Raw genomic sequence first — 16,730 nt, 5'->3', positions numbered from 1 at the left:
CCTCCGTGGCCGCCGCAAGGTCAGGGGGGGGGGGGAAGCGCATGCACCGTCCTCGTGGCCCCCGTGTAAGCCCAAGTCTCTCCCAGGGTCTACTGTCGAGGCGAGACCATCAAAGTCCCGGGGCGAGTAGGTGGTCCGCAGGTCTGGCAAGGGCACAGCAGCTCCCGCGGGCTACACCCAGAAGGACGTCACTTCGGTAGGTTCAAGGAGCAGGGCCTCACCGGCTGTATTGGGAGGGATGCGATGTCCCGCAGGCGGCCATGTTAAGGTCAGGCAGGGTCGGGTCGGTTGAATGCCTCCAGGTCCTGCCATCCGCATCCATATCCAGCACCCCCTTAGCCCCCTTCAGCGCCAGTCACCCGGAGTACCTGGAACACACAGGGGCCGCCCAGGGGTCCGACTGCGGGTCTCCGTGCCTCGGTAGATTCAAAATGGCGGGTGCGCCCGGGCCAGCAATGCTCCTCCGTTCTCTGGTGCCTCGCGTCTCTCTCCAGGGGTCCGCCGCCCGCTTACACCCTCCGAGTGTCAGCGCGACCAGGGTGAGACACGTTGCCAACTGCCCCGTCTCCTCTCACTGCGTCGCTCGTATCGCGCAGGAGCGCTCCGCCGCCATTTAACGGCTCGGGGTGCGGCGCCAGCAGCATCAGCCGGACCAAGTCTCGTCTGGAGGGCTAGGGATGCGCCCAGGGGTCCGCCGTCTCTCCCGCCGTGATGTTGCCACCTCCCGATGCCCTGGGCATCGATCAGCTCCCGGGGACACACTCCATGTGGTTGCCGAGAGGCGCCCAGACGCGGAGCCTCAGCAAAGCTGCACCGCCATCGTGGCTCGCTTAGCCACGCCCCCCTTAAATGCTTAATGATATATAACAATTTGTAGTAATCAAACCATGATCCAGGATGTAGTTTCATGTACTTTTATTGAGGTTGGTTACAAGTTGTAAGTTAGTTGTAATTAAGCCAGTAATTAAACCAGAGTTAAGCCAGTGTTTAGCCAGAGTTTAGCCCCACCAGGAGCAGCCTTCCAGGTGCTCAGCCCTTCTCCAACTGTCCATTCCCACTCCCAACATTCCATCCAGCATCACACTGTCAGCATTCCACTGGCACATCTTAACCATACCAGACCAGGATACTACATATCCTCCTTTGTTCCAACAAAAACAAAAAGGAACGCCAAAATCTAGGATGACAAGAGAGAAATAGAACAGAAGCTATACATAGAAACGAGAAGACCGGAATGCACGAGAAAATAGAGGAGAGAGAGAATAACACAAACCAAACCCATCTTCCCTTCCAAGGATAGCAACCTAACAAAAACACCAGAGAGAGATAGGGATAAGATAAAATGAAAGGACGTAAAACACCCATCTTCCCTTCCAAAGAATAAAAGAAGAAAACATCCATTCCAAAGAATAAAAGAAGAAAACATCCATTAATGACTGTCCTCTGCATAACCACTGGCCAGGTAGAAATACAAGAAAACAGCTCACATCAGGAGAAAACAAGACGACAGAGAAAAAGCGGAAACCGAATGCTCACTCTTCCCTGACGACAGCAAGAAAAAGAAATTACAATGAATAGAATACAACTGGGCTACAGCGTGCAAAACAAAACTAAGACAATTGAAACGCCCAGAGTAACATGACCCATGCACTATGGCAACTTAAAGCGCACACCCACGTAGGGTACAGACATTAGCTTATGCATGGGCAACCTCGAGTGTGCATGGGCAACCTCGAGTGGAGGTATAGATATGTGCACTTTTGAAAAACAAAAAACATGTCCAACCTTAGACAACTAAGAAAGGAAAAGTGTGCACTGCCGCGGAGGCAATTGACAAATCATGTGATGTCCACCTACGGACGCACCTCGACTGGAGGTAAAAAACATTATGCACCAGATAATGGGGAAAGACCCCACAACACACCTCCGGAGAGGTCAAGATATTGTGCATAAAAACACGGGACACACGTCCGTGCGACACACCTCAACTGGAGGTCAACTGACATGAACTAGGGACATAACCCTAAACACACCTCGCAGAGAGGTCCTTAGATTTGCATGTGCGAGTGGGACAGTAGTCCACACATAACATTGTATACATTAGACACTGTACACTCTAACGCTTGTGAAAGCAACTCGAGGAACAGACCTCGTATGGGGAAAACAACATTGTGCACTAGTGAAGATAAAACAAATTGTGCACTATACAAGCTTAAAAATATTGTGCACTGTACAAAAGAGACGACGCCCATAGAACACATCCCGTGTGGAGGTAGGAACATTGCGCACAGATCAGGAAACTAAGCACCTGATAAAGAAAACAAAAGCCAAGCTGTAAATTTAACATAAAGAAAAGATCTCGCGGACCCATATAATTGTTAAAGAACTTGCCTTTGCCTTGACAAAAGTGGTTAAATACATATATTGAATGGTGACCATAGTAACGTCACTAGATGGCATAGAACAGTGAATGTGAACAAAAACACATTTTCACAATTTTTAACACCAATACACTCCCCTCTAGATAAGCATGCCACGTCCCATAACAACAAGTCACTGTTATACTTGTGCAGCATTAACCTTGACACATATGTGTTTCCCAATAAAGAAAGAAATACCAGCAAGTTGCTGTTCATGAAAATCCACGAGCAGGCAAAAGTCATTCTTGCTCCCACGACGGCTCCGCTGACCGAGTAATGCTGAAAAAACTTTATTTAAAACATGGTTGGCAAAACGTGGTTGGCAAAAATGAATCCGTGTAAGAGCAAATATGTAGATGACTTCAAAACCCAAGATGAAGGCATGCTTCATGACGCCGCACCGGGTGGCTTGCAGTGAAGGCGTGCTGCACAACGTTGCACAGCAGCAGGCTGTGGCGCGAAGAAAAAATACGTCACAGTGGATCCATGACAATCAACAACACGAAGGTGAGTGTGCGCGAGTGTGCGTGCATTTGAATTTCAAATCGCAGTGCAACTGTTCTCTTTCTTCATATTGGCCTCAAAGTAGATAAAGCGAGAAATAGAACAGAAAAAAAAAAAATGTTAATGTGTTAATTTCCACCATTACGGCTCAATCTTGCTGCAGGCAGGGAGACACACGGCGGTTGAACTGCCGAACGGACATAAATAATGTGCCTTCCCCAAATCCAATTTATAACGATGACAGTCCCGCATTTGTTAAATAAACCGATCGTGTCCTAACTGAGGCAGCATTAAACGCAAAGTCCCACTTCTTTAAAAACGACTTTGTGGACGACAACAGCACAGACACAAAGCAGGTTAGAAAGACATCAGCATATCTCTTGGGAAGGAAGTAGCACACGATGAATGAAACAGAAAGTCCCATAAACGCGAAGCTGTAGATAGACCCACTGAATGGGAAACACCTTCAGAAGGCATGCATTTTTAAAGTTTTAAACAAGCGCACAGCCACAAATGAAGAACTAGATGCCTTTTCCCAAACAGAATCTATTAACTCCGCACTTGAGGCAGAAACCCAAGCAGCCACTGATTACCTTGTCTTGAGAAGCACTGTATAGGCATTGTGGAGTGTCTGGCTTACCCTCTCCTGAGGGCACAGCACAGAAAGAAAATGTTGAAGAAAGTCAGACTTACCCTCTCCTGAGGGCACAGCACAGGTACAGAGCGTTGTAGAGTGTCAAGCTTACCCTCTCCTGAGGGCACAGCACAGGCTTACCCTGTCTTGAGGGCACAGCACTAAACACAGGAGTTGGGCTTACTCTCTCTTGAGGGCACAGCAGAGGCTTAACCTCTCTTGACGTCAAACAGAGACTTGAGCTGCAGTTGAGACAGGAACTGGCACCTTAACGTAGAGGGCGACCGTTGTAGAGGTCACTGGTGGGGCTATGGTGTGCCAGTTAGTTGAAATAATCGCAGCTGTAATTGCTTGAGTTGCTTTAGCTTGATAGTAGGTACTCCAGACTTGAAGTAGACTTGAAATTGAAGGTTACAGAGGTTGCACACCCAGGTTCTTTAGTTCAAATCGTCGCCATAAAATTATAGTAATCAAACCAGGATCCAGGATGTAGTTTCATGTAGTTTTATTGAGGTTGGTTACAAGTTGTAAGTTAGTTGTAATTAAGCCAGTAATTAAACCAGAGTTAAGCCAGTATTTAGCCAGAGTTTAGCGCCACCAGGAGCAGCCTTCCAGGTGCTCAGCCCTTCTCCAACTGTCCATTCCCACTCCCAACATTCCATCCAGCATCACACTGTCAGCATTCCACTGGCACATCTTAACCATACCAGACCAGGATACTACATAATCTCCATGGTATAATAGTTTTTGCGTAGTGTGTTTTTGCATCACTGTGTAATAGATAATTGATTTTCAGTTTTGTATTAATCGAATAATGTGAGGGCACGAAATGAGTAGAACACGCGGAAGAAGAACGTTCGGTACTGCGCTCCATTTCCGCCTAGTCGACAGCCTCGTCGAGGGTACTGCCCGTGCCCTCAGCCCTCACCGGACTCCCCCGAACCCCTCAGAGACGCCGCCCACCATGAGGCTCACCTGCAGCCGCTGCCTCCCGCGCCGCCAGCCTGGTAACTCCGGGAGACGAGGACACTGGAGCCTGCAGGAGTCCGCCACGGAACATAGGTGTCGCTGTGCGAGGCGCCTCTCCCGGAATCTCTTCCTGGAGCAGCTGGGGCAGCGGTGACGTTACCATCGCAGCAGCGCTCTCAGCCGAGGGGCCATAAAGCGGCGCTGCCTGCCCCTACTGCGCCACAGTTAATCCATTAGACTATTTTAAGATGGCTTCCGTTATGGTTGACTGGAGCTTACACATTTTAGCGACGGCTGGTGGAAAGGCAGCTTCCATTCTAGATCCTCGGTTTGCGTGCAGCTCAGGGTCAAGGTAAGTACCTCACTGGAAAGTTGATGGGAGTGTAGGTCGCCAAGTTGGTGCTGCCGCGGCGAGCGAGCCCAGCTGCCAGTCGTTGAGGGAATCGCCATGAACACCACCATGTTTATCCAAGGTCAAGCAGAAATGCCTCGGAGAAACGCAGCGTCAGTTTCGGATTCAGGGGCGTGTTTTTGCTTTCTCTCCTCTTGCCATTGGCTGGAATGTTTACATTCCAGAGGAGAGAAAGTAAAAAACACGCCCCCGAATCCGAAAAAGGCGGGGCTTAAATGGACAGACGCCCCTCTCCTCCAATGGCTGGCCTCCGTTTAGGTAACATACAGTGCTTCGAGTAGGAGTGTAAGAAAGTTGGCACGTCAGCATTAAATACCACACCGCAAACAAACTGCCCAAAATTTGGGTATAACTCGTACTCTACCTAGCGCCAAGCTGTTTTTAGACTGATATTTTGGAAACATTTCGAACCTAGGTGACTCGCAGCTGTTCCATCGCATGAAGGCATATACTACGTCTAAGCCAGTGGGACAAACTTCTTGCTGAGCGGGCATATTCCTCATCCTTTCCGACAGAAGCAATGATACTCCCTCCCTGCCCCCACCCGCTCCCGCTCCTGCTCCCGTCAGACTCTTTCAGTATTTGTTTACGTTGCAGGGCTGATCACTAATGGAGACACCAGCTGCAGATGCTTGAACTGGAGTACAGAGCCTCCGCTCTCTGGAAGCAACATGTGGTTTCAATTTATCATTCCCGGCAAGAATTCTACACACTTTCAGAAACATGTAGTAGTAGGGCTTAACCCTTCGAGGTAAATCTAAAGAGAAGAAGGCGGATGAAGGGCAGCCGGTCTACAGCTCGCTCAGCTTTTTTTTTTGGTATTTCAATTCTTTATTACATTTTTGACAATAATAAGCAAACCATGATCAATAATCAAATATCTGCACAAGAACGTAAAATGCCAAACATACAATATGAAATACAAGCAGGAATAATACAAAAAAAGAAAAAGTAAACTTAGGGAAAAACAGATCAAGTACCGCATTAACGTGCAAAGATAACTTGATACATCAAACCGTAAAGAATTATTAGAAGAGGCGAGAGAGAAAATGGTATGCAAATAATATATGTAACAGCCTTATTGTATTGTAATTGCATTTATATAGTGCCTACTAACCCTGACGAGGCGTCAAAGCGCTTTATTGCAACCTCTCTGAACTGAAGTACAGCAAAGAGTCAAAATCACGCACCTGTACCCCTGGGTTTGGTAACATAATTGCAAACCATCTTAGAGCAGCAGCCTGAGCGCTCGAGCTCTCAGGTACTGTTAATGGTGCACCGGGGCCATTCGCATCCAGGGTGTGATTGGGAGCCAGGAGATAAAAGACGGCGCCGCACTCTTCTTCGGCAGCGGGCCATGGCTTTGTTATTATCGGCAGCAGAAATCACACTCATGCTGAAGGCACCAGGCGGGAGATGACGGTGGCACCGGCTGTTAAAGATGTAATGAGGAGCGCGCATCTGTACAGGGCATAGTTCTCTGCCTTCAAATGTGCAAAACTGCCAGAAGCTAAAAGACGAGCCTCGGCCTGGAGAAGACATCAAGGGGTCAGTGGCATGAACGGACACGGTCCTCGGGACAAAACGGGCAATGCTAAGCAGTCTATCGGGATTAACTCTGACTTCTCCACAACCATGCTGACTGCTCAACATGTTAATTTCTCCTCCATCCCTAATGTCATGTCGTCGCTCCCCGTTTACCCCGTTCAATCAGTTGGCATGTGACTTTGGTTTACATCTGAACCCTTTGCAGTCGCCACCCGATGAACCCTTGAAGTCCCTCTCACCCCACCAACTGAATACACCCGGCTCGTTTATGTAGGGTAATCTGACTGCCTATTAATCACGGCACGCAGTCGGGAAATCCATATGTAATAAAACATGATACAATCTTGGTCATAAATCCTTCCTTCTTTACATTTGGCAAACCTGGAAACAAGGAAAATGAAACAAACACGTACAGGAAACATGAAAAATAGAATGTCTGAAGAAAAACACCAACTGAGTCCGGACTGAAACTAGCAAGAACAAGCTGTTGGTGTTGTTTGAAAAATCTAGTGCGTCCCAGCTAATGAAGCAGACAGTGTAACGCCGCAAGTGAGAGATCCAATCCCAGTGGGCGGGCCAAACGTGCACAGGACGGTAACAAGGAGGGACTAAGAAGCCTCCTTTTCAATCGTGAGTCAGCGTTTAGCATGAAGGATGATGCCAGCGAATGAAAAAGAAGGGTGGGGCTTCAAGTTCCCCTCTGAAAGCTTCAGAATCCGTATTGAAGCCCTCGCATGGCGAGAGCAGCGCATGCGCTGCTAACCCCAGGCGAGACCTAAAAAAGGAAGACCATCTTAGATCAGTGGAAGGTATTTTGTGAAACACACGAGAAGGAGATTGAGATAAGACCCCAGTCCTCTCCTTCAGCTCCTCCACCCCTGCACCAAGAGGCACAAGCAAGTTTAAACATTGCAAATGTACAGGGCATGTATACAATGCAGGCTAATACATCAAACACACTTCCCACCTCCTCACATCTGCCTGCTGTAGGATATTCAGATCCTGAGTGTAGCCCACCATTAGAATCATCTTCCAAACACAGTGATTTTGTCCGGCTAACGCCACGCCCAAGAATGGCTAGCACACCTCGGGAGATGTTAGGGGGAGACAACAATAAATATGTAGGAACAGTGGATGCTACCTTTACGCTTCATTTAGAAGATGAAACTGCGCCTACCAAGACAGATAAAAGTGAAGGTCAGCACCCAAAATCAGATTCAAAGAGGAGGTGTTACTAGGTAAACAGTCAGCGGTCCAAGGAATTCAAGTCCAGAGAGTGAGAGGAGGACAGGAAAGTTAGCCTTTACACCAAAAATACCCCCTGCAGAACGCTGGAGGCTGATTGAGGAGGGTGGTGATAACAAGTTGGTCAAGATGATGGACAGATGGACACAAGAACAACCTGGGAAAAAGAGGAGGTGCCCTTGTGGCATCGGAAGACAGTAGACAGGTCACCAATGATGGAATACCAAAGCTCGGAGGGCTTCCTCCATGCACATAACCTCTTAGGTGAAGAAGACATGAGGTCAGACAGATATTACATAGATCAGATGGGGCATTAGATGATGTTACAGAGCATGTTAAAAGAATGTCCATCATTAACGACTATGATAGAGAACAGTCAAAATTTGCCTGTGAGGGGAGAGACACCAACAGGGGTGCTGAGGCCTTACAGAGGAGACAGCGAGAGTTAAACAGATTGAGATTTGATGGAACGCATGCACGCCCTTATGAGAAGCAGGGGGCATTTAACATGACGGGAAGAATGACATTGAGAAAAGACACAGCACGCCTACTCCCTGTGCGCCCAGGCAGTGACCTGACACCTAATGAAATAGTGGCCTAACAAAAACAGAGTTGGTACAATGTTGTCCCTTTTACTGACAATCTAGTAGGTTGGACAGAGGGATTAGCACCACAAATGACACCAAGGCCACGAGAAGGTTCTTTTGAGCCACGCGACATGGCAAATGCGGAGATGTGCATCCTTCAGGGCATAGGGGATACTGAGTGGGCTTATCCGTATAGGAAGGACAGTCTGAGAATATGGCAAAGATATGCCAGACAGTATGACTCACGTCACCCTACTGGACATAGGGACATAATCCTGTCACAGCTGCCCTTAATATTTAAAGGTTCAGGGATGCCCCAATACATACCATGGCCCCAGGAGGATAAAGAAAATCTTAAAAAACAGCTTCCACCACTTGCTTAAGGGGCAGGGAAGTGGATAGCTGCTTTTGAAAAACACACAACAGGGATACCCCTTGCAATAGGCGACATCAAAAGTTTATTAAGCTCCCTTATAGGAGATACACTGTTCATAAAAGCACTAGTAAAGGACGTGACATTGACTAATTCAAAATGTGATGGGGCACACTTCAACAAAGCAAGGGGAGTTGTTTGGACACAACTAAGACGAATGTACCCAGATAGGCCAGACATTGGATCTCTCATGGCACAGACAATGCAGCCAGATGAAGACCGAGCACTATTCCTAAGCAGAATGAAAGAGAAATGGACACAGGAGGTAGGGGAGGGATGGGATGTGACTGGATAAAATGCAATACTGTTCTATAACATAGTGAAGAAAGGGATTACCATCTGAAGTGTAGGACAATCTAGAAAACACAGTAGCCTTAGAAGCCAAACCATGGACTGAGATACAGGCTCACATAATACATTATTTTAAAAGGAGACAGGACAAGGAAAAGAGTGAGAGAGATAAAATTGAGAAAGCAGCAGCTAAATTAGTACAACAGAAACTAGCAAACACGACAGAGGGAGGAACTGCCACTGCTGCTACCCAGATGGCCGCAGTGTCTTTGGGCATACCACCTGTAAACACCACTTCGCAACCACAACAATATGCCCACAGATTTAATAGCAGGAATGGGCAAGGAGGGCGAGGAAGGTTTGGGGCAAATAGGCAAAACACATTCAGGGGTGGGCAAATTTGCCACTACTGTAACATGCCAGGACATTTCATTAGAGAATGTAGAACCAAAAAAAACAACGAACAGGCAGGGGTAATATATGGCCAACAAATGGTACCACCTGGTCGCACTGTGGCACAGCCTGCCATGAGCCCCCAAGTGATATATCTTCCACAGCCCCAAATGCAGTGTCAACAACAGTTCCAGCCCCAACAGGTGCAACAACACGTGCCCCAAATGCAGTATGGGCAGCAACAGGCAGTGCAGCCCACTGTACAACACCAGACCTTACAAGGTGGGGTAACGGTCAGAGGAGGAAACCCCTTTCAGCAAAATGATGTGGGAGGATATACTCAATGAAGGTGCCCATGGGAGTAGTCTCATGTGTCCATTACTATCGATAACTCACAGGCCAGACGAGGAACCCATTGTGATGGTAGTCATAAATGACAGGGAATACAGCTTTCTTATTGATACTGGGGCCACTAGGTCCTGTATCCGTGAGAGAGGACTCCCGCTGTCAAATTCATCAATGGACACACAGGGGAAGTGATGAGGGTTCCATTCACCAAACCTGTGGAGATGGAGATAGGGGGGAGGTACGTTAACAGCAGTCTCTTATTCTCCCCCATGGCCCCAGCAAACTTGTTAGGACGTGACCTTATGGCAAAATTAAACATGTCCATCCACTTTGAGGAGGATGAGACAATGGTTTGCTCAACACCAGGAATGTCTCGCACACGTATCATGACAGTGGTCACTCGCCACCCAGACAGTGACCAAACCAGAACTAGGCCTATAGACATCCCAGTTTTAACTAGAGCAGCGTATACTATCATAGCAGAAACACCAGATATAACAGGAAAGCTAGTTGAATTGCCAAGGAACTTTCTCTTCCATCGCCAGAGGCCCTGGTCAAAAAAGCTGAATTCTGAAGTGTCAGGTAAAGATCTCATACTGGAGGTGGAAGCTGTGGAGATATCTTCCACCTGGAGGATGGTGATGGCCAGTGATTACACCTGTACGATGTGGGCCTGTGTCATCTTTCATGACCCCAATATAAAAGTAAAAGATATATCAGATGACCAGTTGTTTACTGATGACCCCACAAGATCAGTGTAAGTTTTTCGAAGACAGTATTCCATTGCGTACGACGCTGGAAAAAAGGTCTGCAATACCAAAGACTGTTGGTGGTCCTAGTAAGGACAATGACCTTGCGCAGGTACCCTCTGATTTGTGGACCAAAGGCCCCCACGATGTGGGCCTCGTCCGCACAGCAGTCACATTCAGAATAACCTTGAAGGAAGGAGCAATACTACCAAGGGTAAGGCAATACCCTCTATCCAAAGAAGCAGGGGAGGGCACTGCCCCAGTTATACAGGCATTGGAAGAGCAGGGAGTCATATACCCAGGTGTATCCCCCTGCAACACACCGATTTACCCGGTCACGAAGGCCACGGGTAATTCATGGCGCATGATTCAAGACCTGCGCACCCTTAATGACATAGTGATACCGGAATTCCCTGTAGTACCTGAACCTTCTGTTATCCTGACTAACATACCCAAAGCTGCTAACTACATCTCAGTCATAGACTTGAAAATGCATTCTTTAGCATTCCACCACACCCAGATAGTCATTACTTGACTGTATTCTCATTTCGTGGCTCCCAGTACCTCCATTCTCGTTTACCTCAGTGGTACTGTGAGTCCCTTAGTGTCAATAGAGCAGTCAAGAATGATCTCGCTCATTTTCAAAGTGACAGCGCAATCCTGCAGTATGTTGATGACTTACTAATTTGTAGTGCCACAGAAGAACAATGCAGAAAAAGACAATGTGTCTCTGCTTTTCACCCTCGCCCAACGAGGCTACAAAGTAGACAGAGACAAATTACAATATTGCCAGGAAGAAGTCCATTATTTGGGACAATTGCTATCAGCCTCAGGCCGCTGAGTTACACCTGAAAGAGCAGTGTCAATTAGACAGATGACTGAGCCTGAGACAATGAAGGGAATGCAAACATTTTTGGGCCTATGCAACTATGTCAGACAATGGGTTTTTGACTATAGCACCCTGATAGCCCCTTTGCTTGCAGCCATCAAACAGGCAAAGACACAGAAAGACAGAATAACATGGACTGCAGAAATGTGAGAAACATTTCACAAACTAAAGACAGAGATAACAAATGCACCAGTTTGAGGAACACCAGACTACACTAAAGAGTTTTTCCTTTTTTGCCACTGCAATGGCCAGGTGATGACGGCTGTCCTCACCCAAAAGTATCCTTTAGGCCACAAACCAATTGCGTACTTTAGTGGACTACTTGATTCTGTAATGAAAGGCCATTACCCCTGCGAGCAAGCTTTGGCAACAGCAGCCTTCGCGGTTGAGAAAAGTGCCCCCATTGTCATGGGTTCACCTCGGACGCTGTATGCAGAACATGCAGTGTGTGCAATAATTCAGAAGGCCAAGACGACACTAACACAGAGTGTATCAGGCTATGAGATAATGTTATCACTACCATCTCTCAAGGTAGTCAAGTGTCATACAGTCAACCCTGCTACTTTCTTTGCACTCCCTATTGAAGGTACAGATAGTGACCCCCATGACTGTGCAACATATACTCCAGATGAGTGTAGCCAAGCAAGAGAAGACCCTATTCCAAGTAGCGTTGTTTATTTTGTAGATGGATCTTCCACAATAGATCAGGACACAGGAATACGACATACAGGGGCAGCAGTGGTCAGAGACATACAGCATGATTCTGCAGATACTTTACAGATAACAGAGCAGATAACTTTGCCATCCCATTATTCTGCTCAAGCTGCTGAGCTAGTAGCACTGGTGGCGGCCCTTAAACAGGGTGAAGGTGAAACAATTACTGTGTATTCTGATTCCGCCTACGTCACTACAACAGTGCATTCTAGCATTATGCGGTGGAGCAGACGGGGATTCCTAAAATCCGATAGAAGCCCTGTCATGCCTTGCCCTCTTTTAAAAGACCTGATTGTAGCTCAAGCTCTACCATATGCAGTCGCTGTAGTAAAATGCGCAGCTCACACCAATTCTCAAGACTTTGTGTCCCATGGAAATGCCTTGGCTGATTGGGCAGCCAAGGAAGCAGCCAAACACCCTCTAAACAATATACCTGCCACAATTCTATTAACGACTGACACACAGCTAGCGACACAGATGCATCTTATGATCCCCTGGAGCTTTCTAGGCATTATACAGAAACAGCTCACCTACATCTAAGAGAGATACAGGAAAATGCTCCAGACCATGAAAAGCAGTTGTGGGAATCTAGGGGATGCACACAGACAGGTACAGATTTAATATACAGACAGATATCAACAGGGAAGCCTGTCATGCCCCAAGCGCTACTACTTATAGCCTTGAACCAGCTACATTTTCCATCACACACTGCCAGAGACAACATGTCCCTCCAGATACGCCAGGATTGGTTTGTTCCCAACTTACATGAGATGATCACAATGTACCGCTACACATGCACCACGTGTCAGCAGTATTCCCCAAATCTTACCTTCAAGGTAACAGCTTCTACAATACCCCGACCACAAGGACCCTTCAAGGAGTTGTACATTGATTATGTTGATATGATTGACAGATGCAACCCGTACCGGTATCTCATAGTTGTAGTCTGTCCATTTTCAAGGTGGATCGAAACAGGCCCATGTGTGCACTATGATGCCAAGTCTGCTGCCACTTTTCTGATCTGTGAGGTTATTCCGAGATAGGGAATTCCCAAAGGGATCAGAGCCAACAATGGCACACACTTTGTGAATAACATCTTTTCTCATCTTACCACCTTGCTAGGAATAACACACAGGCTCTCATCAGCTTATCACCCTCAAAGTAATGGTATTGTGGAGTGTTTTAATGGCCTCCTCAAGAACAAATTGAGTAAACTGTGTGTCACCTTGAAAAAGAACGGTTGTACTGTCTCCCATTAGCAATATTTGCTCTCAGAAATACCCCAGGGTCAACATTTGACCTCACGCCAAATAGTGACTGGGAGGCTGATGAGTACATTTGTGCCCCCAACTAGACACAAGTTGTTCAAACTGAAATGTCTGACTATATTGCACAGCTAACAAAAGCTGCAAAGCTCTGCTCTAAACAGGTCACCCAGGCAGCAGATAAGCGCGCCAACGTACTTCCAGCAGTTGACCAAAGACCCACCCTTGCCAGTTGGAACTCTAGTGTACACAAAGAACTTTATCTGTACCTGGAAGGATAGCAAATTTAACGGACCCTTCCCAGTTACTCACAGCACAGCTACTGCGGTGAAAGTACAAGGACATAAGCCATGGTTCCATCTGAGGGACATTCGCCTGGCGCCAACCTTGTCATCTATCCTTTTGGACACCGAGCAGGAAAAAGAGGGGGGAGAACAGGAGAAGCAACCGGAGTAAAGCCTCCCTCTAAAGCTTCAGCTGCAACAGACACTCATTTTAAGATATGTACTTTTCTTTTATTTTTCCTCCTCGGTGTGTTAATATTGATGATGATAGCCCTAGTCAATTTCGATATTTTCTCTACATTAGATATCATGGGCATACGTAGAAGTGTTGAAAATGATACTGATCATCATCCTCTTCACAATGCTCTGCTTGAAAATAGTTGGTACCAGCACATGCATAGTATAGGCCAATCTACAACTAATACCAGTTGTTATATATGCTCCCTTATTCCCCATGCCACTGCGGTAGATAGACCGCATCACCCCAAGGAGGAACCCCCGAATGTTACACACTGTCTTTTGCACCTCTTTTTATGTAGAATAAAAGCACAGCTACAACCAATGCATGTTAGTCCGACAACGTCTCGAGTCGATACAACCTTATTTGACACCACTCATGGGGTCCTACAAATTCTGACAGAAAATGAAGACATAGTGAAGGAAGTATCAAGAATGAAAAAGGCAGGGCAGAAAAGAAACTATGCAGTTTGGGAAAAATGGATATTACAGCGGAGCTTTTTAGGAAAGTCTAACCCATCGTCCGAATGTAGTGACTATTCAGCCAAACCTCTGCCCCCCGACTGCGCAGCTAGGCCAGTACTCAATGTTACAGGATCAATATTTGTCAATGATAAATGGCACACTGGTGCCACATTCATATGTAGAGCTATATCATCGTGGAATGGCATGAAAACAAATAACCCTTTAAAATCTGATAAGGTAGTAGGACAATGTCAGCAAATATGGGATGCAAACATACAGAGATATACCTGGACAGGAACTAACACACACTATAGGGTAGCAATAACATTAACATAGTTTTCTCTTTGTTTTAGAGGAAATGTGAAAGTAAAGTTGGGAAGAAACCTCAACTGCAATACCACCGTGGACAACACCGACATGCACAGTGGCACTGCCAGCCTGATGGACCACTTTTGGCAGTGTGGGGCCCGGCTCCACCTACAGCTACCCCCGAACTGGAGTGGTCTCTGCGCCCTGGTCACACTACACACCCCTCCCTGCTGATACCAGGAGTGGATATTAAGACATTGCATGACCATCCCATGAGCCGTCCAACGACCCTGCTGCATCACCACGTGAAGAAACGATATGCTGAGTACTTTGGCACCACAACCTGGAAAGATGTTCTGCAAGAATACAGACTTTTTAATGATTCCCAGCTAATCTTTGGCAGCATTATGCCATTGTTTCAGGCGATAACAACCGCCTGCTGGCTCCAGATCACAAGATGGGAGATAATGAAGGCCATAAATGCCACGGAAGATGGCTTCAATGCCATAAAGGAAGAACTACGTGCCCTTAGATTAATGGTGATGCAGCATAGATACATTCTAGATTTAATGACAGCCATGGAGGGGGGTGTGTGCAAGAAGATTGGATCCGCCTGCTGCACGTATGTGCCAGCCAATGATGAAGACAACTGGACACTGACCGGGGCCATTCGGACATTGCATGATCTCCACAAGAAGATGGTCAAAGAGGGGGGTGCTCCGAATGAGTGGTTCAAGGGCTGGTTTGATTGGGTGTCGTACTGGATGTCGGGGTTGTTCAAGGCCTTGTTGCCTCTAATTGTTGTATTGCTTTTGATGGGCCTTGTATTTCAGGTGATACTAGCCTGTTGCAAAAAGAGGACAGCTAGCGTGGGAGGAGCATTCTTGGTCAGGAAAAGCACCACAGATGTCTTAGAACAGAGAGTTATATATGAGGAGATTCCCTTTGAGGATGGGAGATTAGGAGAAGTAGTGGCTGAAGAATCAACAAGAGGGGGGAATGATATAGGGAAAAATAGGATACATTTTGTGCAAACACACGCAGAGTTAAGGCCTGCAACTTCTACGCAGACGTTCCAAGTTGAAAGCAGCTTAAGGCCTCAGTAGAAATACAGGCCCAGGCCTCTGCACGAGAAATAGGTCAGAAAATAGCATGTTACAGGAACAATGAGTATGGCTCAACTTATCAGATCACACAGTTTGTTGAAAGGTCAGGAAATGGCCTGCAGTCACAAAGATAAGCTACTGCATGAAGCGTAGATCATATCTTCTTCCAGATTCAGGAAACCAGTAGTGTTTTAAATGTTGGAACTACAAAAACCACAAACTACAAGCCCATCTGCTAGCGAGACGGAGCTGGGAGGTGTCAATCATGTCTTTTGCAACAGTGTTACTAATGCATGCACACATAGATTAAGCAAGCACACAGGACTGGCCCAGGTGCAAGCCTTGCCACTGCTCATAATGACATGGATGTTGCTTCAGTTGAAAACCACATGTCCACTTACACGATGCTAGGCATGATGGATGAGACCACAGGTCAGCTAAGAATGGGCAAAAAGTGTTAGGCAAAAATATAACCACTTGCTTCACAGGAAAACAGATGTTTGTAAAAAGACTGAGACTAGGAAAACCACCGAGGAGGTTTGCGCCAATATGAAATGCGAGGGCCATGTGGCCCTTATCTATATGTGTTTTGTTTTCAGGAAATTGTTGTAACGAACAAGTTACTTACCTTCGGTAACGCTTTTTCTGGTGGATACAGTATCTGCCTGTGGATTCCTCACCTTGTGAATATCCCCTGCGCCAGCATTCCACGGAACTTTTCTTTCCCAGCACTCCACGTCGACGTGGGCGACGTCACAATGCATCGGCTCCGCTCGCGACTCCGTACGACGTCACCGGAGCCATAAGAAGCCCACGTCGGCGTGATGACGTCAGTTCCACCCATTTTTTCCGAGCCTTCGAGGCGAACAGGTGAACCAACGAAAACTCCAAGTATACACAGTATACAATATACCAACACACATACACA

General features: G+C 46.9%; 2 protein-coding genes and 2 pseudogenes across 6 annotated transcripts in view; 3 read left to right on the top strand and 1 right to left on the bottom strand.

Moving 5' to 3' along the window:
* EFL1 (elongation factor like GTPase 1) overlaps positions 1 to 16,730 on the bottom strand; it is a 987,271-nt gene that overhangs the window by 881,232 nt on the left and 89,309 nt on the right. The window lies entirely within an intron of this gene.
* Positions 7,873 to 9,783, top strand: LOC146860428 (uncharacterized; annotated as a pseudogene).
* On the top strand, positions 11,678 to 12,587 carry LOC146860427 (uncharacterized; annotated as a pseudogene).
* On the top strand, positions 14,912 to 15,802 carry LOC146860426 (uncharacterized). The gene has a single exon (XM_085646467.1). The coding sequence runs from the start codon at positions 14,969 to 14,971 to the stop codon at positions 15,800 to 15,802; it is 834 nt and encodes a 277-aa protein (XP_085502593.1). The 5' UTR covers positions 14,912 to 14,968.

The sequence above is a fragment of the Triturus cristatus genome, chromosome 3_1 (genome assembly GCF_964204655.1).
Source record: "Triturus cristatus chromosome 3_1, aTriCri1.1, whole genome shotgun sequence".
Lineage (NCBI taxonomy): Eukaryota > Metazoa > Chordata > Amphibia > Caudata > Salamandridae > Triturus > Triturus cristatus.
The sequence above is the reverse complement of the archived record's forward strand: the minus strand, read 5'-3'. Positions and strand labels throughout refer to the sequence as shown.